The sequence below is a fragment of the Penicillium angulare genome (assembly GCF_028827245.1).
Source record: "Penicillium angulare strain IBT 27051 chromosome Unknown utg000001l_segment0_segment0, whole genome shotgun sequence".
Lineage (NCBI taxonomy): Eukaryota > Fungi > Ascomycota > Eurotiomycetes > Eurotiales > Aspergillaceae > Penicillium > Penicillium angulare.
In genome coordinates this window covers 1,259,855-1,285,819 of record NW_026623160.1, presented here as the reverse complement: position 1 = coordinate 1,285,819, position 25,965 = coordinate 1,259,855, and the positions used below count along the sequence as shown (strand labels likewise).

At 47.7% G+C, this 25,965-nt stretch overlaps 11 protein-coding genes across 11 annotated transcripts; 7 read left to right on the top strand and 4 right to left on the bottom strand.

Annotated features, from left to right (window-relative positions):
- Positions 1-274: 274 nt before the first annotated feature.
- On the top strand, positions 275-1,945 carry N7478_000429 (uncharacterized protein; the record flags this gene model as incomplete). The annotated part of the gene is made up of 2 exons (XM_056916645.1): positions 275-1,665; positions 1,723-1,945. The coding sequence occupies 2 exons, from the start codon at positions 275-277 to the stop codon at positions 1,943-1,945; spliced, it is 1,614 nt and encodes a 537-aa protein (XP_056784525.1).
- A 246-nt stretch (positions 1,946-2,191) lies between these two features.
- N7478_000428 (C2H2 type zinc finger domain protein) lies at positions 2,192-2,878 on the bottom strand (the record flags this gene model as incomplete). The annotated part of the gene is made up of 1 exon (XM_056916644.1): positions 2,192-2,878. The coding sequence occupies one exon, from the start codon at positions 2,876-2,878 to the stop codon at positions 2,192-2,194; it is 687 nt and encodes a 228-aa protein (XP_056784524.1).
- A 2,069-nt stretch (positions 2,879-4,947) lies between these two features.
- Positions 4,948-5,409, top strand: N7478_000427 (uncharacterized protein; the record flags this gene model as incomplete). The annotated part of the gene is made up of 1 exon (XM_056916643.1): positions 4,948-5,409. One exon carries the CDS (start codon positions 4,948-4,950, stop codon positions 5,407-5,409), a length of 462 nt encoding a protein of 153 aa, XP_056784523.1.
- Positions 5,410-5,597: 188 nt separating this feature from the next.
- N7478_000426 (D-mandelate dehydrogenase-like dehydrogenase) lies at positions 5,598-6,705 on the bottom strand (the record flags this gene model as incomplete). The annotated part of the gene is made up of 2 exons (XM_056916642.1): positions 5,598-6,337; positions 6,399-6,705. 2 exons carry the CDS (start codon positions 6,703-6,705, stop codon positions 5,598-5,600), a joined length of 1,047 nt encoding a protein of 348 aa, XP_056784522.1.
- An 844-nt stretch (positions 6,706-7,549) lies between these two features.
- N7478_000425 (uncharacterized protein) lies at positions 7,550-8,929 on the top strand (the record flags this gene model as incomplete). The annotated part of the gene is made up of 3 exons (XM_056916641.1): positions 7,550-7,702; positions 7,758-7,881; positions 7,932-8,929. 3 exons carry the CDS (start codon positions 7,550-7,552, stop codon positions 8,927-8,929), a joined length of 1,275 nt encoding a protein of 424 aa, XP_056784521.1.
- Positions 8,930-10,159: 1,230 nt separating this feature from the next.
- Positions 10,160-14,398, bottom strand: jhd1 ([Histone H3]-lysine-36 demethylase; the record flags this gene model as incomplete). Its single annotated transcript, XM_056916640.1, has 2 exons — positions 10,160-11,035; positions 11,096-14,398. The coding sequence occupies 2 exons, from the start codon at positions 14,396-14,398 to the stop codon at positions 10,160-10,162; spliced, it is 4,179 nt and encodes a 1,392-aa protein (XP_056784520.1).
- Positions 14,399-15,442: 1,044 nt separating this feature from the next.
- Positions 15,443-16,196, top strand: N7478_000423 (putative pre-mRNA branch site protein p14; the record flags this gene model as incomplete). Its single annotated transcript, XM_056916639.1, has 5 exons — positions 15,443-15,474; positions 15,606-15,629; positions 15,740-15,796; positions 15,874-16,001; positions 16,096-16,196. 5 exons carry the CDS (start codon positions 15,443-15,445, stop codon positions 16,194-16,196), a joined length of 342 nt encoding a protein of 113 aa, XP_056784519.1.
- Positions 16,197-17,573: 1,377 nt separating this feature from the next.
- N7478_000422 (STIMATE family protein) lies at positions 17,574-18,704 on the top strand (the record flags this gene model as incomplete). Its single annotated transcript, XM_056916638.1, has 2 exons — positions 17,574-18,005; positions 18,057-18,704. The coding sequence occupies 2 exons, from the start codon at positions 17,574-17,576 to the stop codon at positions 18,702-18,704; spliced, it is 1,080 nt and encodes a 359-aa protein (XP_056784518.1).
- A 455-nt stretch (positions 18,705-19,159) lies between these two features.
- N7478_000421 (WD40 repeat domain-containing protein) lies at positions 19,160-21,262 on the top strand (the record flags this gene model as incomplete). Its single annotated transcript, XM_056916637.1, has 4 exons — positions 19,160-19,480; positions 19,560-20,057; positions 20,168-21,029; positions 21,111-21,262. 4 exons carry the CDS (start codon positions 19,160-19,162, stop codon positions 21,260-21,262), a joined length of 1,833 nt encoding a protein of 610 aa, XP_056784517.1.
- Positions 21,263-21,928: 666 nt separating this feature from the next.
- Positions 21,929-24,011, bottom strand: N7478_000420 (uncharacterized protein; the record flags this gene model as incomplete). The annotated part of the gene is made up of 2 exons (XM_056916636.1): positions 21,929-22,360; positions 22,452-24,011. Coding segments are annotated over 2 exons (1,992 nt in total), but the record flags the coding sequence as incomplete, so codon positions are not given.
- Positions 24,012-24,868: 857 nt separating this feature from the next.
- Positions 24,869-25,802, top strand: N7478_000419 (TFIIIC subunit 6 family protein; the record flags this gene model as incomplete). The annotated part of the gene is made up of 2 exons (XM_056916635.1): positions 24,869-24,931; positions 24,999-25,802. 2 exons carry the CDS (start codon positions 24,869-24,871, stop codon positions 25,800-25,802), a joined length of 867 nt encoding a protein of 288 aa, XP_056784515.1.
- Positions 25,803-25,965: the final 163 nt, after the last annotated feature.

Sequence of the window (25,965 nt, the reverse complement as noted above, 5' to 3'; positions counted from 1 at the left end):
CTATATTTCATGTCCTTATGATGCACCTAATTCGTAACTTAACGTTTTTGAGCCCCACCAGATGATAACGAGTAATCCGGGATATTTACGCCGCACTTAAGATATGGATATCATCGACTCTTATCTGCTTCTAAATCACCCGGAGAAATTTCCGGCAGTATCCACTTGTCCAGGGCCGCTACTCGGACACATATCGTCGGTGTTTGTCACGGCCTCTTACCCCTCTTTGCTTTTTCTCCCTCTTGTCTGAACTTCGGGGGCTTTCATACACAATATGGGCAACACACTCTCAGCATATCACCAGTCTCCTCTTGAGGTTGACTTGGGGACCAAAGGAAAGATCCAGGGTATTCAGTTTGACGATAAATCGCGACGATATGCCGGTATTCCCTATGCTTTACCTCCCACCGGTGCACACCGCTGGCGGAAGCCTCGCCCATTGCCGATAAATCATAGCTATTCGCATTCCAATGGGCAGCCTTTCGATGGAAGCCTCTTTCGCCCTGCTTGTCCCCAAGAAGCATTCTCAAGTGGGGCAGAAAAGGGTGTGGAACCGCATGCCTCGAGCGAGGATTGTCTGCTGTTGAACATTTGGACACCAGTTGAAGATCCGAGTGATCCTGGTAAGAAATGGCCAGTTGTGCTTTGGCTTCATGGGGGCTGGTTTCAGCTCGGTGATCCCCTGCAAGAAGTGGGAATGGACCCCACTGAGATGATTTCTACGGGGAAACTCAATGCAATTGTGGTGGGGATTGGGTACCGACTCAATGTATTTGGGTTTTTGGCTAGTGAGGCTCTGCTGGAGGAGAGTAATGGGGAAAGTGCTGGTAACTTTGGTCTTTGGGATCAGCGCCTTGCTATGGAATGGGTTTATGAGAACATTGCTGCCTTTAACGGTGACATTGACAATATCACCCTGGGAGGACGAAGTGCAGGCGCTTATAGTGTGCATGCTCAGGTGCTTCATGACTTCCAGAAAGGGTCACAGACTCAGCTCTTTCGTAGATTCTATATGTATTCGAATGCTATTCCGGCACAGCCTAAGGCCCTTGCAGATGTTAATCCGCAGTTTGACGAGCTTTGTAGGTACTTCAAGGTCTCGGATGACTTGTCGGGTTCTCAAAGGGTTGAAAAGCTTCGAGAAATCGATTACAAGGATCTTGTTTCTGCAATTCGACATCTGGATAACCATACATTCCGTCCTGTTACCGACGATCTATTTATTTTCCAGGGATTCACTGAATACCATCGAAGCGGCGCCTTCGCCAAGGAATTTCGGAAAAGGGGCCTCCGCGTACTTATTGGAGAGATGCTCAACGAAGAGACGCTTTATGCTTCATACAACACTCCGGAGCCTAACATCGACTCTCTACGACTGCAAGTTTCTAATTACTATTCTCCGGAGACAACCGATCGAGTTTTAAAGTCATACGAGCTACCTACAACTGACGACCCAGAAGAATGGAAGAAAGTCTATGGGGATATTATCTCCGATGGACAGGTCCGAGCGCCAACTCGCTGGTTAATCAATTCACTCTACAGTCACGGTGTTTCCCTAGGCGACATTTGGCGATACAGAGTCGCATATAGGTTGTCTTTCATCACAGACAAAGTCGCCCCCAAAGCTTTTGGTGTCACCCATGCTATGGATAAGCCATTTTGGAAGTAAGGGGCTCGAAAGTGCTATTCATAGAATTATACCCAATGCTAACATATTTACAGTTTTGCCATTATGCATGGCCCCACTGATGCCGAAAGGGGTTTGATGGAGCGCTGGATCGGGGCATTGGTTGCCTTTGTCAACGATGACAAGGATTTTGTATTCGGTACAAGTGCAATTGACGAAATGAGAGTCGCAACGCCTGAATGTAAGATTGAGGTCCAAAAGGATCCACGCTGGGAGAACTTAGTCAAACTTGGGGAAACTTTTGCGAATGATGTTTAGAGACATTCAAAAATCTCTACATTTGGATGGGAATTTCGTTATTGTTCCTTGCATATTAATTCAATGGAAATTGTCATTTCAAATTTGGAATAGCAAATATATATAGTTATTAAAAAGAAAAACGCCAGAATCATAAATGGAGCCGTGTTTGTTTCTCCTTATGTTTATGTGTCATGAGGGTATTTCGCTAGTTTGAATCATAAATTTATCATTCTCGACGCCATCGAGACTCCCATTCTTTTTACATCATCGAGAACGAGTCCTTTTATGATGTACCCGGCGAAGATGATCCCTCATATTATCCATTCGACTGAAAACGCGCTCACACCCATCCCATTCACAAGTAATGGTCGGGTTATGCTTAGCTTCATGCCGACCACGATCTTTCTTGCTGGAGAATCCACCTGATAATGATTTGGGACATTCAGGATGTCGACAGAAGAAGTGGCGATCGTGTCTTTTGTAATGCTTTCGAAGATCGCATCCTCGCTGGAAAGTGGTTTTTGAACTGCAGCCCACGAATGCACAGCGCCAAGAGCCGTTATCGCTCGGGACACCATAGTTTAATAGATCGTCCCTTTCCTTTTGTGATCCCGGTGATGATGATGGGTCTCGCGGACTTGGTCGAGGGGATTCAGTGACAGTAGAGAAAGTGGACCATGAAAAAACACTATCCGCATCGTTCATTGTGTCATTGAATAATGCATGTTCTGGAATTGTGGGGATAGCAAGCAATCCGGGGTCTTCGATAGATGGGAGTCCACAATCTGGAATGAAGAAACTGTTCATATTTGACACATCTGGTGATTCATATGAGATGTCACAAGTCGATGGGAAGGCTGATGGGCTCATGTAGAACCTGTCTAGGGACTCGTCGTCGTAGACAGTGAATTCGAATGGCATTGGGGTCGGGAGACCGGAAATTGTATTCATTGCGGCTGTGAGAGAGGTAGATTCATGAGCTGGTTTATGTAAAATGATATTCGAGGTTGATTCTTAACCTAAATATTAATGAAAATGACCGTGGGGAAATTTGCAATCTTAAATAGACACATGTCAAACAGGGTCCCATTCAGCTCGTGTTCAGCTCATGAACTGTAGATCCAACGTTTATGCGAGCCGTCCAATCAAGCTTGGACAAACTCTGCCAAATGCTGTCTCCACATTGTGGTAGGGCTAGCATTTGAGGGTAGATGAGGCTGTGCCACCCGGAAGTCTGCAGAGTCATTGGCCAAACCATCACCGTCACAACCAGAATAACAACACAGAAAAGGGATCGTCATCGTCAGCTGCTGATCTTGCCTGGTTGTAGTGCATTTTCGATAAGCGCGCGTAGATAAGGGCCCTTATCGCGTATCGCAATCTATAATTATCCCCCAAGTTATAAAGGAAGGCGGAGCCCCCTGGGCCACGGGGAGAAGTTTTTTCAAATAAAGGTTTAGTTTTGGTGACCCGTGAGATAATAGATTGAGATCTACCTTGCCGTATGGACTAAGCCTTCATTTAGATGTATGTTTCAGCCTTTCGATCTTTTGACCCCCACATTCCACCTGCATCAGCAAGCAGTTTCAGTTCCAGGGGCTCAATACAATCCATCGAGGCATGTTTCTCCCTCAGATACAGTTTATTTTTGTACATCATTATTCCCCTTGGCTGACGATATTTAAGGGGCTTGTCAGTTGCCGCACATGAGATTTTGCCTTGTCAGGTAGCCTCTCAGATCTCTAAAGAAGAGTCGCCTCAACATGGAGGCTGTTGTAAAACTTCAAAAACCTTTGCCATCATAGTAAACGAGTCCATTCTTTTGTGGGAGTGGGCTGGAGTCTCTCCTTGAAAGATTGCATTTCTTTGAACCTCGGATTTCGGATTTCTGGAATAATGATTGGAAGAGAAACATTTCCCCCTGTATGATTTTGAAAACGGAGGATTTCTTGGCAATGTTGGAATAGATCATATACTTCCTTAATTGAACAAAGAAAAGAAGGTCTTTCTAGGATTTACGGCACTTCATTCGCATTCGTCGCCAAATCTTGTGATGCGTATACTATATCCGAGTTTCCCGCATAAGCAAGTTTGACGTGTATGATGGCTTTGATCTCCATAATCTCACTGCATTTACTCCGTAATCCCTGTCCACGTGGCTCCCTCGCTAGGGAATTCCGATCTCAAACTTGCCATGGCTTGCAATGCATTACAATCTCCACCCCCTCGGGGCCGAATTAATCTAGACATGATTAATCAGGTCTCTATGCATTTCTTGGCTTTCTGCAGAAGAGCATAAGGGATTGCACTATTAAAATTAAATTAATTAAACGTTATTCCCGAAGAACGCGACGGTCTCCACTGGGAGAAACTCCGTGTTCCTTTGGTGTCAAAGAAACAAAAACAAACGATCGCATGAGAACAAAGAATCTTCTTATTGAACATTTCATATCGAACTTCTAATCTCTAGTCTGTTATAAAGTATTAACAACGTCATCTAACAACATCAACCGTATCTAGTATTAACGATAACCCATTTCCAAAGTTTTATATGGTAACATAGACATGGATGTATTCTCCTACAACGAAGCTATTCAAACGCCACGGGCAGATTAAAACTCCGGAGTAATTCAATCCTTTATTAAAATAAGCCGGCCGACGTTGCAATCGCTACAATTTGCTCTGAATATAGAGCATGCCCTGCCACAACAGAATCTAGATGGACCGTGCATATGTTCGCGTGGTAAAAGGTGGCGGGGCTCAGTGGAGAGAAGACGCTTAAGTGGCCCGGTTTACGGGTTACGGAGGAACCCCTGTGGATGGCGTTCATATCCGAACTCTATTCAAGCTCTCAAGCCTGCTTTTACGCCCCCAAATTTCGCATACTGTCTTCAAGTTTCGTCTTTTTCGGCTTTTCACGCCACCCCTTTCCTACTTCCTCCATCAGTATAAAGCTGCTGGCGCTATCACCAGCTTTGGTCGCCAAGTCAAGTCTACATCCCTTTCATCTAAACGTCACAATGGTGAATATCATTTCCGCATCCCAATCCGTTGTTGCGGCGTATACCGCAACCATCGCCCTGACTGGCAATTACTCCTACCCATTGACAAGCCTCGGAGATCGAATTTCAACCTTTTTCCTCCCCAATTATGTTTCCTTCGCTTTGGGGGATATGACCGTCATGCCCAATCGATCTTATGTCTCGGAGGGCTTCCAAGCAGAATTGACCGAATGGAGAGGAACCGGTCTCGGCTCGCAGGTCTCGATCATCGACTCGATAATTCAGCCGGTCTCGAACGAAAGCGCATTATGTTGGTTAACATATCACATCAAACCCGAAAATGGAATGGCCCCTTGGGATTGGACCAATGTCTACAGTTACAGGTTGACGGATGAAGTGTCTTCCACTGGGGTCAGAGGTGGATTCGAGTTCAACAATCAAGATAACGAGAATTTGCAGTATGCGAAGAGATTCCCTTGATTGGGGACTGATGATATGAGATGAGATGAAACGTGCATGTCCTTCTCCTACTTTATTATGCATCTTTATCAATGAGAATATACCCTGCGAGTGGGATTTTTTGGGGATCATCTCTGGTCATTTATCAGGTTCGAATATTGGAAAGTTTCATATATATGTACAATAATATCAATAGACATATTCACCGACTAAAGCTTTGAGGACGACGCCTTGTTGATCAACTGGGCATTAACCGGAGTAATAGCCTTGCCAGTCCGCTGGAAAGAGATAATGTTCTCCATTCCGAGACGCTCAAAGCCAATGTGTGAGTCCAATGAAGCACCGGCATTGTGCGACATGATCTCTACATTCTTCATCCGCGCCAAATCGGGATTGACATGTGGCTCATTAAAGTGCACATCTAGTCCCGCGGCAGAAAGCTGGCCCCGATTCAACGCGTCCACCAAAGCAGCTTCATCAAGCAGCTTGCCTCGGGCGATGTTCACAAGTCGAGATCCACGCTTCATCTTTGACATCAAGGACGCGTTAAGAAGGGTCTCACCACTGAAAGGGGTAGCCACGACAATACAGTCTGACTCGGCGAGAAGAGTGTCCATGGACTTGTGGAATGTGGCATCCGAGACTTGCTCTAACTGCTTAGGCATCTGGACAATGTCGTGGTAGAGAACTTTCATGTCGAGGGCCTTGTATGCTTTCTCTGCGGTTCGGCGACCAATTTGACCGAACCCAATAATACCGAGGGTGTGGCCCTTGGGATTCTGTGAGACCATGGCAAGGTTACGGTTGGCATCAGCGAATTGGTCCGCATCGATGGCACGGGCTGCCATTGCAGACCAAGAGAATAGTCGGAAAGTCGAAATAATGAGCCATATGGCAGCGTCAGCTACGGATTCAGTGCACGCCGCTGCGGCATTACAGTAAACGACACCTTCAGAAGTAGTGAATTAGTATGCAATCATCGGGTAGAGAACATGTGTCCAGGTTCATACCTTTCTTCGCCAATGCACCAATGTTCACCCAGTCAAAACCAGCGCCAGCACTAGCAAAGACCTTGCATGAATCGGGGAGCAATGCGATCAATTCCTCGTCCCAGTTCCCCATCTCACCACCAGTGTTCCAGAAAGGACGGTACATAGCGACAAAGTCACCGAATTGACGCTCTTTCAGAGCTCGAATAAACTCCGGTCGCGACATGCTAAATGACCGCTTGATCTCGAATTGGTCCTGGAACTTGCTGTATAGCTCATGGTTCCACCGGATGTCATCACCCAAGTGAAGAACGACTGGCTTGCCCATTGTATGTTTGTTTTCTTGTTAATTTCCCAAAGTTGTGTAAGTTCGAACGGGTAATAATAAAGCAGGAATCTGGAAAATATAATCATCAGAGATCCCTAACTTTCCCCGGAAAATCATTCAATAAATATTCTTCTTGACATGTTGATCGCGTATCACGGCTATTGCATCTCGCAGGTTCCTGGTAACCTTTGCCGGCTATTGATCAGAATCGGCGATTGAAATCCGAGCCTCATACTATTTATTGTATGGTCTAGGTATAGATTAAATTCATGTACCAAAGGTATAGAATACCAAATAGAAGATTCTTTAACTGCTAGGCTAAATGATAAATTGATCCTGATCTCTGTATTCTCCATAGCTGTGAGCTGTGAAGGAATCCGTGGCGAATAGGATATTCTGCGTGGATATATGGAGATCTCCAGCTGGTTAAAGATCATCGCAACGGAACTTGGCTTCCTCAGTAGCTTAGATGAGACTACGCAGCGTCTTCCATTACACTGCCTCAAGCTCGTGGCAACAAAGTTTTGGTTTTATTATGCGAGATACGAAATACATGAAACGAACTCCGAAACAATTCGAACCTTGGAACCTTGAAATACATTAATCCACTCTATGGCTTTGACCCTATGGATTGATGTAGAAATATTCCTGTATCTATTTTAATATCACAAAAGCAGTACTTCCATAACAAAAAAGAAAGATACACTTAGCTCGATCTAGACAAGGTGATAAGGCCCCAAGGCTGATATAAGCAACGATTACTGGAAGACACCATGGCGCGATCGTGATAGTGCGGGGAACCGAGTCAATCCCCATCAAAGGGATCATTTCCCAACGGGCCAGCATGGCTTCGGACTCTGCGGCCACGTCTCGCCGCTTGTGGTCAAAGTTGGAAGACGAGAGGCTTATTTCCCTCGTACATCGTTTCGGCGATAAGCAAGGCAAGGACGGAAACTGGACTGAGATCTCGAAGCATCTTCCCGGACGATCCAATAAGGTTGGCTTTGGCTCTTTTTATGGAGAAGCTTGAGTTTAGTGCTGATCATTTGTAGGACTGCCGAAAACGCTGGTTTCACTCATTGGATCCGGCTTTACGAAAAGGTCGCTGGTCCAAAGAAGAGGATGAGCTTTTGCTTGCGGCTCATCAGCGCTTAGGCCCTGCTTGGAAAGATATCGGTGAGTTGATAAGTCACCGAATTCTTCTTCATTTTGCTGATATGGAATAGCACTCCTTATCGAGGGCCGGAAGGATGATCAGTGTGCAAAAAGATACAATGATATTCTGGACCCTTCGGCCAAAGACCGACTGAAGAATTGGTCACCTGAAGAGGACCAGTACTTAGCTGCCAAAGTTCAGGAGCTCGGTCACAAATGGGCTGCCATATCCGCTAGATTACCAGGTCGCCCTCCTCTGACTTGTCGAAATAGATGGAGGAGGCTCTCGAAGGACCTGTTGAGGGTATCAGAGCAAACACCTGGAGAAATCCGGTCTCCCATTAGGCCAGCAACTATCCCAAGGTCAAAGTCAATCAGTTTCCCCACCAACGTGCCATACTCCATGAACTCGGATTTATTAAGAGATAATCAAGAGTTCCCTATCTCTGCTGCGGATATGTCTCTATGTCCACCCGACAACCCACTCTTATCTCCAATGTATGGCGTAGATGATATGAGCATCCACAGTGCGCCTGTGTATGGATTGGACAACATCAGTATCCATAGTACACAAACATCCAACGGGCCAGGGATATCACTGCCTGACTTTTCGTTTCCATCCAATCCTTATCACGACCCGTCATATGAGTCCGCCCCGGAAGGTCCATCATTCGCCCTACCAGATCGCAACTACGAGTCAGAGCCAAATATGTTAACGGATGTCTACCAACCGCGATCAATCTCCCATCAAAATTTCATGCATGGTCATCGTTATCCTTGGGTACCCCACCCGAGCAACACTTTGAATAACATCGCTTCTCTCGATCTCGCCAATACACAGGTGCAGGCTCACCATCTTCCATTCGACAATTCTTCTATCATTCCAGAGGTTGATGAAGAGCCGGAGTCGGTTATGGAACAGGCTGCTGTTCGTCAAGCTCTCTCATCTCAGGATCAATCTCTAAGTACTGGCGATTTATTGTCTGAGGCGAATAGATCAGGATCTGTGCAGCAGTACCATCACCATTTTCATCACCATTATTACCATCATCATTATCATCATCACTAGCCTAGCATTTCTTAGGGAGGAGCACATTACAAGAAATCATATTGTAAAGATTACTATCATATCAAAATTTGCTTTTGTAATTGCTTCCTTTTTTATTATAAACTGTGACGGGGCAATTCGGCCACATAACCCTTAGCCCGGTTGAATTATAAACTATCTAGTTCGCTGAGCTGAATATCGTTATACTGTGTAGGTAATATTCTCATTATCATCTGTCTCTTCAAATGTTGGTCCCTCTATAAGATATCTAGATTGCCGATCTTCTCGACTTCTTTCCAGATCTCTTTCTAGTAGTCAATATATAGAGCAAGCCTACTGATTACTGGACTTCAGAGGTAGATCTATATCTAGCTTCATCAATACCTCTCAGATAGAGTGTTTTTAACAGTATGGCCGGATGGAAATACTGTAGCTTGATCGCTGACTGATTGTCGGTAATTGGTTTCATTTGCCGGTCGTAGTGTGGACCGACTCAAGGTGGAGATTTTCCCCGCCCATGCCTGTAGGGGTAGTTGCCCCCGTTATTGGAGTTGTCGGAGATAATTCGTGACGATTTCAACAGTGATGATCATTCAGCCATTTTCATTGAGAAACTTGCAAGGTGAAACGACATCAAAGGAGATATAATTGGCTGACTTGAGATATAGACAAATATCTATACTGTACTATCTCGGGAGACTACATTTGATGATCGATCGGTTCATAATTACTAAAGAGAAACTGCACTGGTGTTTAGACAATCCACAGAAAATGAGATAACTGAATTGAAGCACAGAAAGAACGTGCAGATATTCGGATTATAAGTGAACAAATGAAAATGAAAAACCCCTGGACAAGCGAGGAAAAGACCCCAGGTCAGATCAAGACAACCCCATACAATCGCAAGTTAGAGCGACACAAACGCCATAGTCAAACCTGAAGCCGGAAAGAAACAATGAAAGAAAACAAGGAACCGATTTAAAGAAAAAAAAAAGGAGACAGACGCCTTAGTAACAGAAAAATGAAAGAAGAAAAAGAGAACATAAACGCCGAATCTCGACACCCCGCTCCTGAATGATATCCCAAGTAATCCACTGAGTCGAATGAGAGACAGAAAAGAAAGTAAGGGGAAAACAAGTCGAAGAGGTAAAGAACAATAAGAAATTTAGCCAGTGTCCACGTATCGGTCGTAAGCTGCTCAAATACTTTCGGAAAGGATATATACTCCATTTTGGAGAGAAGAGTTGTTGTTTAGCCTCGTCGTCTTCGCAAGCCAAACTCCTCTTCTTGAAGCTCTCGAATGAGACGAAGGCTCTCGGCGTCTGCATCTCCTTCCTCGAGTTGGTGCTTCAAATGCTTCGATTGGTGAGGAGACAATGAAGTAGTCGCATGACGATCAAAAGTTCGTTCAACCATCGGTGAACTTTTCTTTGCATGAGAGGATGATGGGCGTGATGCGGGTTTCTTGGATGAGCTAGCAAATCCCGGTGTGGTTCGGCGTATATGAGACGATGCTGGTTTATTTGCTGGCTTGTTGGGCCGGACTGCGGAAGCCTCCGGTGCAAATCGATCAACATGGCGAGGCTGCCGTGATGAATGGCGGGAACTGGAGTTGGGTGTGTGAAGTGCGGTATGTGCCTCGCCCTCGACGGATGCCAATGGTTCACCATCTTGTACCACATCCGTTTCGTCGGCCAGCGACGTGGGTGGGGATACTAAGGAGGCAGTTGGTTTGGAAGAAACAGACATGGAGTTCACATCCTTCACATCCATCGAGTCAGCATGGAAAACAGGGGGCGACGCATACAGGACTTGGCCAATATGCTGTTCGCCATCCTGGGTCGGTTTGTTTAGAAGTTGATTGATAACACCATAGGCGACAGGATCATCATCAAAAGCCGTGACAGGCATTGCCTGCGTGACTTCACCTGGGCCTTCCCCTTGGCCAAAAAATACCGAGTGTGATACTGGGGATGTGCTCTCTTGCTTTGTTTTCTTAGCAGAAGTGGGCATACCATCCTCTTCACTTGGCCGAGGGCGCTTTGCTGACGCCGTACCGCGGGGCTTGGACCGCTCTTGAGCTTTGATTGGGTCAATATTTCCCCGTTCGTCATGAATACAACGGCGCTATTCACAGACTTGTCAGTTTCAAGTCTTCTAAGACAAATCACAGTTAGAGCTGCTTACCTTGCTTTTGCGACAATCATCACATGCTTTGCTCCGGCCTTTCTTACCGCCGCTGGCACCGTCAGGGCTCACATCGTTCATCCTATTGACCGCGGCCGTGGACGTGCCCATAACCGTTGAATGGAATGCTGGGCCATCAAACCGCTCTAACCCTGCCACGCCATTGGCTTGGAATCCAGCCTGAGAAGCGATGGCAGCTAAAGAGTTCAGTGCAGAGACAGCATCTTGGGCCAAAGATGAGGGGGTATTAACACCCGATCCCGGTCCAAATCCGTTGATCGCCATTGAGCGGCCCTGAATCCACTCATTTGACTCATCCTTATGACGACATCTGATACGTCGCCTACGACAAGCATCGCAAGCAACACGCTTCGGCCCAAGACCCGAACCACGTGGCGCGGTTCGTGGTTTTGGGGTGACTGGGTCCTGAGCAGAAATATCGGAGATTGTGTCAACCAAGGCAGGTACTTCACTCTCAGACTGCGCCAGAGCGGTATTCACGGTTGGGGGTATAGGAGAAGCAGTAATGTCCTCGGACGGGCGCTGGACTGCTTGTCTTTCGGCATAGGTGCGATGACTGTCCGCATTGCGTTCGGATCGCCGACTAGGCCGACCAGCTGGTCGCTTCTCTGCAAGTGAGACCTTGGGGTTGCTTTCTATGACGCCGGGGCGAGTCCATTGAGGGGCTTTCTCATTGCCACGTTTCCATGCAACCCAAATGCCGAATCTCTGGATCACGTCCACGGGGTCTCCGACACCCTTTGGAATAGACCGTCGAACCGCATTCCGCGTGTCCGCTGTAACTCCCTCGATATTGTAAGAACTTGCAATGAGAGCAGTCCGCAAAAGATACTTTGTTAGCTCGGGGAGTCCCTCTAGCTCAGCTTGGGAATAGAACCGAGCATTATGATAAGGGGAGCTTGTGGGCTCCTGGTTGAGGCGTTCCCCAAACTCGTAGTATATGGGATAATGACGATACAGACGATAATTTTCATCCTGGGCAAAAGCCTCTAGCACATTTTGCGGAACAGGGTCATCCTCCAGATACCTTAGCGCTGTATACCATTGAATCTTCTGAAAGAATGGATACCGAAATTTCTTGGGAACTTTGGTCTCCTTCTCGATATTGAGAATTTTGATCTGCATGCCGTAGTTCAGTCGTGTCAGAAAGTTGCCTCCAATGACTAAACTGTTCTCTGGGGTCCACACGGCATGTATCCAGCCTGATGGGATTAACATTGTGTCGCCCTCAGAGAGGTCCACGCGGTAGCATTCTTTGGTCTGGTTGCCAAGGAATATTGAATCTTGCGCTGGGGAATTGCACCACTCTTCATATTTCTTCAAATGCTTGTCTTTTGGGGGAATGAAGAAAAAGGTTTTCTTGCCCTTGAGGATGTGGTAATAGACCGAGGATCCACCAAAGTCGATGTGGAAATCGGTGTAACAGTCGGCCACGGACATCAGGCAATAAAATTGGACCTTGGGGTAGTCGCCAATAGCCTTAAGCTCCTCGGGCCATACGGCATCTTGTAAATCTAGATCGCGGACAATTTTAGGTCGCTTAATTAGGCGGCCGAGCTTGCTTTGCGATACCTCCAAGCTGATAACATTTCTCACTGGCTTGTTAGGCTCAGAGCTTTCGTAGTAGTCGGCCCATTTTTGCATGTTCCATCGCTTGTCTTCTCCTTGCTGCGACTTCACATCTATCACTTCAACTCTCTCCTCGGGGCCATAGAGCTCGGCCACGGCGCGAACGGTCAACCCTTGAGGGATAACCATGTCCAACTGGTCTTGGCCAAAATCTAGCCTTTCTTCCACGTCTGTTGATTCCTCAGATACATGATCCAGTAAATCATCAAACATCTCCTGGGTTGTAGCTTCATGTACTAAGGTCTCCAAGTTCGCATCCAACTCTGGGACAGGGTCGCGGCTATTCCAGCAGGCCGGTATGACGATAGGTTCATTCCACCCATGGCCCCTTTCAAAGTATTCGGCCGTTACTAGTTCAGGCTTCATACGAGGAAACTTTTCAGGTTGGAATCGAATTTTCCCTTGACGAATAGGCTCCAGATAATGATGCTCCACGGAGTCAGTGGCCGCCTTGACAAGACCTTGATTCAAGCCCGCATAGTCAATTGCGGTACGAGCACGGGATGACTTGCGGACAAATGTCGTTTGGCCGTAGACAGATCGACACGCACGGCAAATGAACTTATCTACTGTGCGCACCTCCCGGTCGTTCTTGAAGCCAGCGCACACAATATGAAACCAGCGCTTACATCCGTCGCAGCCAATCCATGTATCTTCGTCTTGCTCCTCGGTTTCCACTGGAATTCGTACCAAGTGGCATGCAGCGCAGCTGGCTTGATTTGTGTCGCTCTCTTCGTCTTCGACTTTGGGAATAGACTCAGGTGTTTTGTTGTGAGAGTTAAGATCACCGGCTAAGGAAAGTCGGCGTTCACTGTGATCAGGGTAACGGGGCTCGTCCATCGGAAGACTTTGGTCAATTTCATCTTCCCAAACAATTGGGGGTAATGTCCCTGCACTGGTGGTTGGACGTACACCACGGATTACGGGGCGCGAAATGAAGGCAGATCCATCAGAGCGGGACCTCATGCGTGACTGCGGGGGAAGTTTATCATCTTGGTATGAGGGTTTCCCGCCCTGCAGTCCATTCAGATCCCCACCAACAAACCCAACCCGAGTATGCCGTATTGACTCGCCTCCGTAGTGATTATTAGACTCATCAATGCTGACTCGTTTTGTGTGGTTACTGGGCTGGAAGTTGGTGGGTCGGGCGAGGTTCAGTAAAAGCTCTGCATCGGTTTGCATGCTGTTGATGAAGGCAGAGTGAGAGTTGAAAGGTGGGATTCCCCGAGACCGATCCGGTGATGGGTCTCGCTCTGATCGGGCACGCTTCGCCGGACGTTCGGAGTTGTTTTCGGTGGGGAATAGAGGCATATTAAAGCGAGAAACAGGAGAGGGCGGGCGATATGAGAGCGGTGCAAAGGTTGGGCTCGTTGCGAGAGCGATCGTTGCAAGGGTGTCAATGGTCGAGTTGGACCGGCCATGGCCCGACCGGTGATGTGAACCAGCATCGGTAGTGATAGTTCGAGTATGATTTGATGGACGCTGGTCACGATCAAGGCTTGCAGCCCGAGTGACGCTGCGTTCGTTCCACGGCGTGCGAAATTCGGAGGTGGAGGGAGTGATGGGTTCGACGGCGCGTCGCGGAGGGGAGGGCGTGCGGTATTGAGGAGGGCGGTCGCCCAAAGGATTTAAGAAGGATGCGGCGCTCATCATTTTTGCGCCCTCAGTATAAGTTCGGAACTCGTGAATGTAAAAAATCAGCTCGACGGGGCGAGAAGTTGCGATTGCCGCAGGCGGGTGCAGAGCGGGGATGTTGAACCACACGGACTAGCGAGAGGCCGTCGCAGAGGAAAGGAAAGTCATTCCTGGTGGGAGTATAATCGCACAAAAGACTGCGAGATAGACTGAGTTTCCCGAGGGGTGATTGAGAGCGAGGGAGGAGATGGTAGGTAGTCGAGTTACGGATGCGCTTCGAGTTGAGGGGACCTCCAGTTGTCGAGCGGCGGGAGGACAAAGGCGCCGAGAGTCGCGCCGCAGTCCGCGGGCAGGAGAGGGAAGTGAATCGATGCAATCCAGTCAACAGGAGGAATCTCCTGCAACTGGATAACAAGCTGAGGATACCGAAATGGATGGAAAGTTTTCCGGAAGGGTGTGGGTGAGGAGGGGAGAATGTCAAGGCGTGAAGGAGAATGGTAGGCCGAGTAGGTTCGCAGGTGCGTACGCGGGACAAGCTGCGGACTACTATATGATGAACAGACAAATGACGGCTTAGGGTATTGCCAGGTTTAAAGATCTAGAAGGTTTTTTTTTTCCACAAATTCACAGTAAGCCGAGAGCATTCAATTGTGTCTAAGAAGAAGTAAAGGGCAAAGCTGCCTGAATTCCTGGCCTTGAATTCGACTTGCGACGAGACCGTCGTTGAGCTGGTGGTGATATTACCATACGTGACGGAACGTGGGGACTTCCTCAGCACCAGGCAGATAACTAACAATGCAATTTACCCGTGGTTGCCTATGTCTATTGAGTCAACTGGTGGTAATAATGTCACGTATGGTAAAGAGATTACCTAATTCCGTAAGGCGATGGCCGCCGCTAAACCGCATTCGGGGATGCCAAGACCGCTATTCTGCAATCTGCGTGTTCATGTCCATCTTTGCGCTGCTCTGTCTCCTAACACTACTAAGGCCCTCGGTACCCTGGGTATCTCGCTCCTTATTTCATTTTCAATTTTATCTACCCTTCAACATCTCTCTGAGGATGAGCCGGAAGCTCGCCCCCGAAGCAAATCGGTACGTGCGATATCTTTGCCCCTCTTCGGAGATGCAGACGGCCAAGGCCAAGGCCGCCACTATGTGGATGGCACCTTCATCACGGTCTACATTTATCGGATATTCAATAGTAACGGATTTCTTTTTAACAGGATTCTCTTCGTCAAGAACCTCAAGTACGTTTATCTGCCATCCGCGGCTCCCCGCCAGTCGCAACCCAACACCCGTCGACAGGATACCGGCACCTACAAATTTCGAGAATAGGCTATTGACTTCATCTTCTTAGCTACAACGTAACGGCAGAGCAATTGTTTGACCTCTTCGGCAAATTTGGGCCTATTCGGTGAGTCCTTCAAGCTTTCGGAGGTGGACCAGGGTTCCCTAGCTAACAGTTGGTTCTTTTTCTTTTTCTTTGCGTAGCCAAATTCGTCAAGGTATCGCCAACAACTCCAAGGGCACCGCATTTGTGGTCTATGAGGACGTACACGACGCCAAACAGGCATGCGATAAACTCAATGGCTTCAACTTCCAAAACAGATACTTGGTTGGTATGTACTACAACACTCGCCCTTCCTCAAGCCTTCGAGCCTTTTAACCCCGGAAAAATTCGAAAGCAAACTGTATCTAACGATTACGATATAGTACTGTATCACCAGCCGGAAAAGATGCTTCGTTCGAAAGAAGATCTCGCGGAAAGGCAAGAAAACTTGGAACGATTGAAACAACAGCATGGGATAGAATGACGTGACGAAATCTGGCTCTAATGATGCCCTCTGCAAGCATCTAGCTGCGCATGGTGTTACAACGGCTCTCTTGTTCTCTCGAATTCGGCTTGGTTGAGGGGTTACTGGCGTTTGTTTTTTATTCCCGAGGGTTTCTTCTATATTTTCGACCTTCGACTTTGGAAGGGCGACGGATGATTGATGGTGGGGTTATTTTTCTTTTGGTGCTCGCCTGTAATGAACGAGTCTCTCGCTCGTCGAGCCCAAACAGATGGGAGATTGATTTCTTTTCTTTGTGCATTCTATTATTAAACCTTTTATCTCCGGTGATCACAATATGAATCCCAACACCCCACTTTTGCTCAGCAAACCACGTCTCATCCACGTATCTTTCGCTTACCTTTATACTGCAGTGAATCCGGGGCTAATTGGAAATCATATCCTTGGTAACAACGTTTTGAAACTTGGGCAGAATGGAAGTATGGCAATATCATATCAGTACGATCTAGAAGGTTTCTATGTTCTGGGTATAGCTTCCATTACTTGATTTAGTATTCTTTCTGGTATATATGTTCTCCTGTGGTTTATTCTATGGGCTCTTGTACAAATCCTTCTATAGCTTTTTCTACGGTTCTTCCTACACATTCTTCTACGGGCTTTTTGCAGGTCTCCCTACAGATTCAAATAGAAAGGTGACTGCCTTATTAAAGGCTGGGTGGGTTCAATACAGAAACACATATTTTTTCTTAATCTATCCATGATATCACTTGTAGTCCGTTATGCATGCATTATAGCACCCTTTGCCACAACAAGGCCAAGGCAAAACAGGGTCCTGGGGCGGAAAGACTAAAGAGATCCACCCTACTGCAGATACGTACTAACTATGGGGTCCCGTACTCCGTATTATATCACTGCAATAATTGAGCCATGGGTGCCCGGTTCGTTGATTTGACATTAATGTACCACGATAAAAGCTCAGGTAGTTATAGCTTCATTTCCTAAAAGTCTTCCTAGAGTCCGTCAATGTTTCATCCCGGTTTCCCATTAAAGATCCCCTAGTCAAAGGGGCGAAGCCTAGTTTAACCGGGTCGATCCCGGTGCGGGGGCGGACACCGCCTCTAGGCAGCTTGCGGCAATTTGAGGTTTCTTCGCCCCAACCTCTCTTTGGCCTTTGATCCCTGCTTCATCGTACATGCAGGTATTCTTATCATCTATTCGATTTACTTAAATCGATGCTTTCGCTATAAATTGTTGTCTCGGTGCTCGATAAGCCCTAGTGGCTGCCTCTCTACAATCTCGACGTTACACAGCGGGTCAGCATTTCCGTTTACGTCACATCACGTTCCCCCTCCGTCGACTAGTCATCAGTAACCGGTTTTACACTTTGCATGAGCGGCCATGGATGCTGCTGCGGCCATCTCGCTCGCTGTTGAGGCCTCCACAACCTTGATCGCTGCAACCTCTCGTCCACAAGCATCACCCACACCCGATCGACATATGCTTTACTATCACGGTGCCACAGTGACTGGACTGGGGGATGGGAAAAATGAAGACGGTGGTGAATGCAAACTGCTTGGATCCTTCTCTATAATCGTTCAAACCGCCCTTGGACTATTGGCACTGTTATCGCTAGTGTTTAAGAGATGGAGAGAGCGACCTCAACGTCCAGTCAAAGTTTGGGCTTTCGATGCCTCAAAACAGGTATTTGGGTCGGCGATGCTCCATTTGGCAAACCTCTTTATGTCAATGTTCTCGGCCGGTCAGCTTGAGATTAGGATGGATTTCAAGCCGAATCCGTGCTCATTCTACTTGTTGAATCTCGGGATCGATGTAAGCAACCCCCTTTGATACCCTAGAGCATGAAACTCATCTGCCATCTAGACTACATTAGGAATCCCCATCTTAATCGTCGCGCTCCGAATTTTGAATCTCCTTGCTTCATACACCCCTCTCGCCAGGCCCCCAGAATCGATAGAGTCCGGTAACTATGGCCAGCCTCCTCGTGCATCCTGGTGGTTCAAACAATCTATGATCTACTTTCTGGGTCTGCTGAATATGAAGATATGCGTGTTTTTCTTAATTCAGGCATTCCCCATTATTGTCAAGATTGGTGACTGGGCTTTGCGGTGGACCGAAGGAAACACTGCTCTCCAAATCACATTTGTGATGCTTCTTTTCCCCGTCATCATGAATGCCATCCAGTATTACATCATCGACACTTTCATCAAAAAGAAAGTGGCTTATGACATCTTTTCTGATGATGAAAATCGGGACGATGCTACTGAGGAAGACCCTCAACGACGACGGGGCCTGCTCGACGCAATTGACGAGGCCTACTCTTCGGATTCAGATTCTGAGGATAGACCGGTCAAAAAGTCTCCTGTACCGCTACCTCAACAAAAGGATGCGTTCCAGGACTCAGATCTCACTCTGACTGAGGATCATTCTCCGGTTCCGCCTTATGAGCCGCCCAGTTCTGGTTCCAGTAGCAGTCGTCGTGAACACGCGCAATCAAAGACGGTGGAGTAACAATGACCGTGAACGATATGTTTTTGCTATAGTGCTGGCTGTCTTTTACGCAATGTTTTATTTATCATGACCATCAATGTGTACACGAAACTATTTTTCCAAATAAAACTTCCTATATACTTCTCAAACATACTTTGGTGAATCCAGCTAGAACCCCATCACTACTCCCCAAACAGAACATATGCATAAAGAAGCTAGGGTCTAGAACCATACCCTGATTTGCAGGGCTTAAACGCACGGGGTCGTCATTGCGGCCTAGATACTACATATTCGTATTTCGGCCTGAGGCATGAGTTCTATCTACCGCCACTTACACCGCCTATTTATGCCGGCACTGCAAAAATCAAAGCGAAAAATATTCCCCATCTTGCTCCCAAGCTTCAGATCGCCGATTGCAGTGGTGATTTGTGTCAAAAGGAGATATCGTTGTCCAGAATAGAACCCTGCATATCAAAATGTCCCACGTCGGGGTAAAACAAAAAAAGGGGACGACCGTAGAGTCCCCCTCCGAAAAGCCTTCAATCAACCAACACTCTGACGACGACATTGAGATGGATGATGAGACTAGCTCCGATGAAGATGATTACCCTGAAAAGGACGAGTCTGAGAAGACGCTGGAGCGCATGCTGTTCGGTGATGATGAGGGGTTCATGGGCGCATTGAAAAGTCAGCAGAAGCGGGCTGATGGCATGCAGCTCACTCTACACAGCGACGAGGATGAAAGTGCCGATGAGAACGATGATAATGTCAATGTTGAAGACATGGCAGATGCAGATGTGTGTGATACCTTACCTGATATGTTCTGTTCGTTTCCAACATAATAGGAATCAGTACTAATTCAGAGACTTGAAATAGCTCTTCTTCCTCGACTCCGGCGCTGCTCCCGAAACTACTGGTCTCATTCCCTCCCCGGGGACACCATCTGATGAAGAGGATGAGGAATCTGCCCCCGCGGTCTGGCATGATAGTGACGATGAGCGTCTTGCCGTATCACTCAGTAGCCAGGCTAGGCTGCGCAAGCTGCGTGTCACAGATTCAGAGGACATTGTCAGTGGCAAGGAATATGTTCGACGATTGCGCAAACAGTTTCAGCGCATGCACCCCACTCCCGATTGGGCAAATCCCGAGTTAGCTGCTAAGCGTCGCAAGACGGACTCGGACTCCGATGCTAGTGACGAAGAAATGGATTCCGATGAGGAGGAGCAATTATCCATGCAGCCATTGGCTAAGCTGCTTCAAAACTCTACGGATCTCACTCGTGTTGACGATAATGCTCGTTCCGGCGGAAAGCGCAAACTCCGACAGGAAGTTTTGGATATTCAACGTCTTAAGGATGTTGGCAAGACGCAACCGGTAAGAAATGACCTTTTCATTACTTCGCAATACGTGCTCGCGCATACAGAAGACCAATGCGATAATGATAATCAATTACTTTATGCTAACAACTATGCTTTTCAAATTAGTCTGCTGTCGACTCACTCACTTTCCACCCTCACTACCCACTTCTGCTCTCCTCGGGACCTGCATCAACTCTCTTCTTGCATCATATTTCCCCCTCAGCACCCGCTCCGAACCCTCTTCTAACCTCCATGCACATCAAACGCACCCCAATCCACACATCCGCCTTCGCCCCACCTACAGGTAACAAGATCTTTGCCTCCGGCCGACGACGATACTTCCATATCTGGGATCTAGACACCGGAAAGGTGGACAAGGTCAACGGCTCCGCAGACAGAAAAGAAGAACAAAAGACAATGGAGCGTTTCAAGCTCTCCCCCTGCGGTCGCTACGTCGGTGTAATCGGCACCTCCCGCAAAGGCGGGGGTCTCATCAACGTCCTCGACTCCGGAACTGCGCAATGGGTTGCCCAAATCCGCGTCGATGGCCGTGGCGGTGTCGCCGATTTCGCCTGGTGGTCTGATGGCGAGGGAATGACTGTTGCCAGTAAAAATGGTGAAGTCTCAGAGTGGGATGGGCGTCTTCGTCGCGTTGTCGCTCGTTGGCTGGATGCTGGTGCCATTGGTACTACTGTTCTCTCTCTGGGTGGTCGTTCCGGCCGCTCTCAACTTGGTGGTGATCGCTGGGTTGCAATTGGTAGTTCAAGTGGTATTGTTAACGTCTATGATCGTCGTGAATGGGCTTCTGCGTACGCGAATGCTTCCCAGACTGAGAAGGATGGTCCCTCGCAGGCTGGTATCCCGCGTAACCCGACACCTGTCCGGGCATTGGACCAGCTTACCACCCCGATTAGCCATTTGGTCTTTGCGCCTGATGGACAAATGTTGGTTATGGGTAGTCGTTGGAAGCGCGATGCGCTGAGACTTGGTAAGAAGCTGATTCATTTCATTTCCTTTCCATCTCTATTATATTATGTTCATGTGGCTAACGATTTTACTTTCTGTATAGTTCATCTTCCTTCTTGCACGGTTTACCGCAATTGGCCAACTTCGAATACGCCATTGGGTCGGATCTCTTCCGTGGCTATCTCGCCGAACTCCGAACAGTTGGCTGTCGGTAATGAGCAGGGCCGTATTCGACTGTGGGAGATTCGTGGGTAAATATATTTAGCCTTGTGAAGGGCATCCAGCTTTATACCAGCAGCCTGAGCCTGAGGTCTCTATTGTTTATTCAACCTCTATAAAATGTCAGACTTTATCCAATGTCCTTAACGTATATTCTTCTCGTGTGTTTGAATGTAAATGTTCAAGGTCTATGTCCCAATTTGATACTACATGATTTCAGGGTGGAAGTCATATATATGTAAAAGCATCAAGTACCTATATATAAAGGCACTGTCTTTTCTAAATTCGTGGCTTCTAGTCAAGTGGAAATGATCGTTCACCCGTGGACCCAAACCAAATGTAAAACAAAAAGAGAAAAGGGGAAATAACCAACGCCTAGCACCATAGAGCAAGAGAAATGTGTCAAATGACGCGATCCAGCGTCAAATCATGGTATCATGGCGTTCATGGATGTATATAATTTTGACCAAGCAAAGCAAAAAACAACAACAAAAAGTTAAGGAGTGTGTGAAAGAACCCAAAACAGGATCTAAACTACCCTTTTTGATATCAAAATGCAAAGGAAAATGAGCAAATAAGAGGGTATATGATCAGCGCAAACAGATTCGATGAGATAGTAGAAGGAATGAATAAGGAAGGAAGGAAAAGAGATGTAGGATGGTTAGGAGATTCCTCCGTGTCTAGAGGTGTAGGTGTAGGTGATCACTCTCCAGTAAGACCCCACCGTGGAATTCGTCTAGGTTCACCAATCCAATCTTTGATAACACAGACAGCCTTATCTGGACCCTGACACACCTTGCGACGATTCAGGTGTTTGAAGCGAGGGCCAATAGGTCCGTTCACATAGTGGTATTGTCCGGCAAATCTGTACTGGCGAGAGTCTCTGAGTGGATAGAATTTGTCTCCCCAGTGGCCTCTGAAAGAGAACCATTCTGTGGGAGAGCTGGGGGTGGCAGTCGATGATCGTAGAGTGTCGTTGTCATAGTCATATGTATATGTATGCGAATTGAGCAAGGGGTCCCAAAGTGGGCCGCGATCCGTGACATCGTGGAGTAGGCCCCATGGAAGGGCATATGGGTGTACGCCTGGTGTAGCGTACATCGCATGGCTTCCCTCGGCAGAAAAGATGACCGGCTGGAAAGAGTTAGGAGAAAAGAAACTAATCGGGTGTTCATCTGATGTAGGAAAGGGACGAAAAGGGGGGGAAAGAGAAAAAAAAGCTTACCCTTTCACCGATCTTTTCCACCGCTTCATATCTGTAAGCCTCCCCCGCAGTATGGGCGCTGAAAAACAAAGCCTTAGGTTGGCCATCGCGAAATCGGACGAGACAATGTTCCCAATCTCCCACGTGGTTACCAAAACGCACATTGGCGACAGTATTACCCAAATTGAAACTGTAGAAGAAGAACCAAAAAGCGTCTACCACTCCATTGCCCTTGTCCATCACAAGCAAGATTGCGGGTGCATCACTACGGCCTCCAGTGCCTTGGATTGAAGGTTCTTCGATTTTTTTGCCTCCATACCGTTTGCGCAGTTCCCGGTGAAGATATTCCTCTGCTTTTGATAAATCTTCCTGTAATGGGATGTCCTGATGAAGATGTTCCTCTGCCTTTGATGATTCTTTCCCATGTGGGAATTCTTGGCGAAGATACTCCTCTGCTTCCGATGATTCTTCCAGCAGCGGGATTTGACTTTGGATGTCATCTTGGTCGGTCGCTTCTGGTTCATTATCGAACCGACGCAGATCAGTCCATTGAGCTAGGTCTTCTTCCGTGTCGCCAGGTATCCTGCCATCTACACGACCATCCCAATCGGCCCATGCTGTCTCTATACTGCCATCAGGGGTTTGAGGAATGTTCTTCTCGCCTTCTAACCAACGGGGACGGGACTGCGGATCATCATTGCTGGTCAAGTAAACCTGCCTGGGGATCCACTGGTTGAGTTCATCTAGGTTGGAGAGGGTCGGATGGACCCATTCCGCTTGAATTGGGGTATAATTGAGCATGGGAGTGGTGTGATACAAATGCTCAGCGATATCGCCAGGCCAAAATTGTTCCCGGGAGTAGAGATGGACGAGTGGGGCGTAGGTAAAAACATAGTCGGGGATCTCCCGCTTAGCCCGTTCATCGGCATCCCATTCAGATTGATTAGCCCCGCCGAACCAGTATGAGCTCCACGGGTCAGCGGCATTTTTGGATATTTCCGACATCGCCGCGGCGTTACGATGACCATATAGTCCATGGGCGGTTTGTAAATGTGCAGCACCGCAGATGCCGAGCCAGCGACAACTCTTGCGGTCAAACCAGGAGTGTGAGGTTGCCATCCAGCTGGCGTCTTCCCGGTCTTCGGCATACCAGATGAAAGCGCTGGGCTTTACCGCCCGAGCGAGACTATTGAGGGACACATAAATGATGAGTGTCGACAGGGTCGCAATTATTACCCTAGCCTTGCGAGTCATCTGCTGAAGGCAATCGGGAACGATTGCGAGTGAGGACTGGTTGACAAAAGATTCTTGGAGGGACAAACCAGCCTCAGGAATGATCCCGGTCGACACGGGAGGATCAATGCAGGAAACCGATGATAACGATAGGGCTGGGGAGCATGCCGGGGAAGAATCTATGGGATGGGAAACAATAATGGAAGCCAACAGGCAACACAACAGGATGTGGGGGAGACCTAGAAATTTATTTGCGATTGTGTTAGTTTCGTTGGAGTTGGAGCTGGAGTTGACCGGCGCTTCCGATTCCAGCAAAGTGTGTACACCCCTCTCCGCCTGTCTTTCTTTGCTGTGTATGCGGCGAACAATTGGGAGGGTAAAAAAAAAAAAAGTTCGGCATAAAAAACGAATAATAAGAGAGAGTGGACACAAAAATGGTTCTCGAACAAACCAGCGCCAGTGACCGGGATCGTGCGGAAATGGCTAGAACAAGGCTAAACCTGATACGATCGTCCATAGACCACCTTCTGCATAATGGGGGGTTTCCGTGCAGGCGCTAAACAAGCTTAGAACGGAAGACTCGGATACTTACGAACGCATGATGTTCTGGCCCTCTGTTTGGTCTGGGTTGGTAATACTAAAGTCTTCATGGTATTTCTTTTTTTTTTTTTTGGAAAGGAAATAAGTATCTAATTTGTTGTTTTGTGGGACTAGGAAGAGTGGGAAGAAACCAGTGTAAGAGAGGCATCAGTGAGAGTGAGGGGAGAAGAGAGGGGAAAGCGTATAAGGCTGAAATCCCATTCTATACGAGGGACATCCATTCTGTAAGAGGGGAACTAATGTAGATCATAGATAGATCTTGCACCATTAGGAAAAACTTATTGTAGCGATACTGATTGCTAATTGTTTGTTTTGATATCGCCTAATTTTTCCACATGATTTGAAACTGGAAAATAAAAAATAATGCAATTTTCGCCACTGGAGAATGCAACCAAAATGGCGAATTCAGTCTGATTAACAAAAAGAGGGGAAACACACACAACGACTCCACTACTGTACATTTTGTGGGTCTGTCCCATCACCGCTTCTGCTGACTCAGGATCTCTTATCGGTCATCCCCTCCTTATCGTCAGATGATCGATAGCAGCAATAGGAAAAATCCCTTGGGAGAAGACATACAATTGATATCAATCATGGATCCCACAATGGACGCCATGGATGTGGATTCAGATGACTATGAATACGAGTATGACGAGACGGAAACAGAGGTAAGCTCGCTGTCGAATCTAATTTGATCGGTGATCTCACAGTTAATACTTCCTTTTTAACTTCCAGAGCTTTTATATCAACCTAGACTTGACCTCTGCGAACGGCCCAATCCGACCGCCGCGCCAACGAAACGGGGATACGATACAGGAGGAACAGACAATAGAAGACCCCTCACAAGATGGACCGGATGAGAACCCAGACGGGGAGAACTTTGCACCCCTTGAAAGTACCGAGACAGACGCGCCCAGTGAACGAATCCAAGTCCTGGGCCTTCACACGTGTAACCCCATCGTCTCCTACTACAACCATATCTTCAGTTGTTCCTGGGCCGATCAAATCGGGACCGAGCTGGTCTTCACGCACCCTGATACAATCCCGGACCCTGACCACACCGTTCTCACCCCGCTGCGCGAGGGTCCTGCCTTTGAACTCCTCGCCGCCAATAGCGTGAAGATCATGGGCCGCAAAGCTACCATCGTCTCTAGCTCCAATCCCGGATTGGTCAGTGACAATGCAAATGACCTCAACTCTATTTCAACCGACACAACCCCAGTACCCTCTCAGGGTCCGACTTCTGGGCGCGTGGCTGGTCGCCCAGAACCCGCAACGCACCAGGCAAACTTCATCAACCGTTTACAGTCTCTGAAAAATGCAAAGGGTCAGTCGGACACTGTGCGCAGGTCCGTGAACACTCGGCGCGGTGTCAATTACACGGATCGTCTCGCTGCGTGGGCTCGTACGGAAGCCCAAATGGCCCATGTCTCGGAGTTAAGTAGACGTGCTGCGAGTGGGGATGAAGCCGCGCTGGCTTTGCTGGAGAAGATGATCCGTGATTACGATAAGTCCGAGGGTACCCAATCTGCCTCGTGAACGCGGCTTCGGTCTTCCACGGGCACATGGCCGGAATAACGGCTGTGGGCGTCTATTATTATCATGCCGACCGGGTAGATCGCAGAAGATCGCACCTTTAACCCGAACCGCGGGTACATTCGGTTCAGAAGCTATGATTTCATCGTCGACTTTTCGTGCCTGT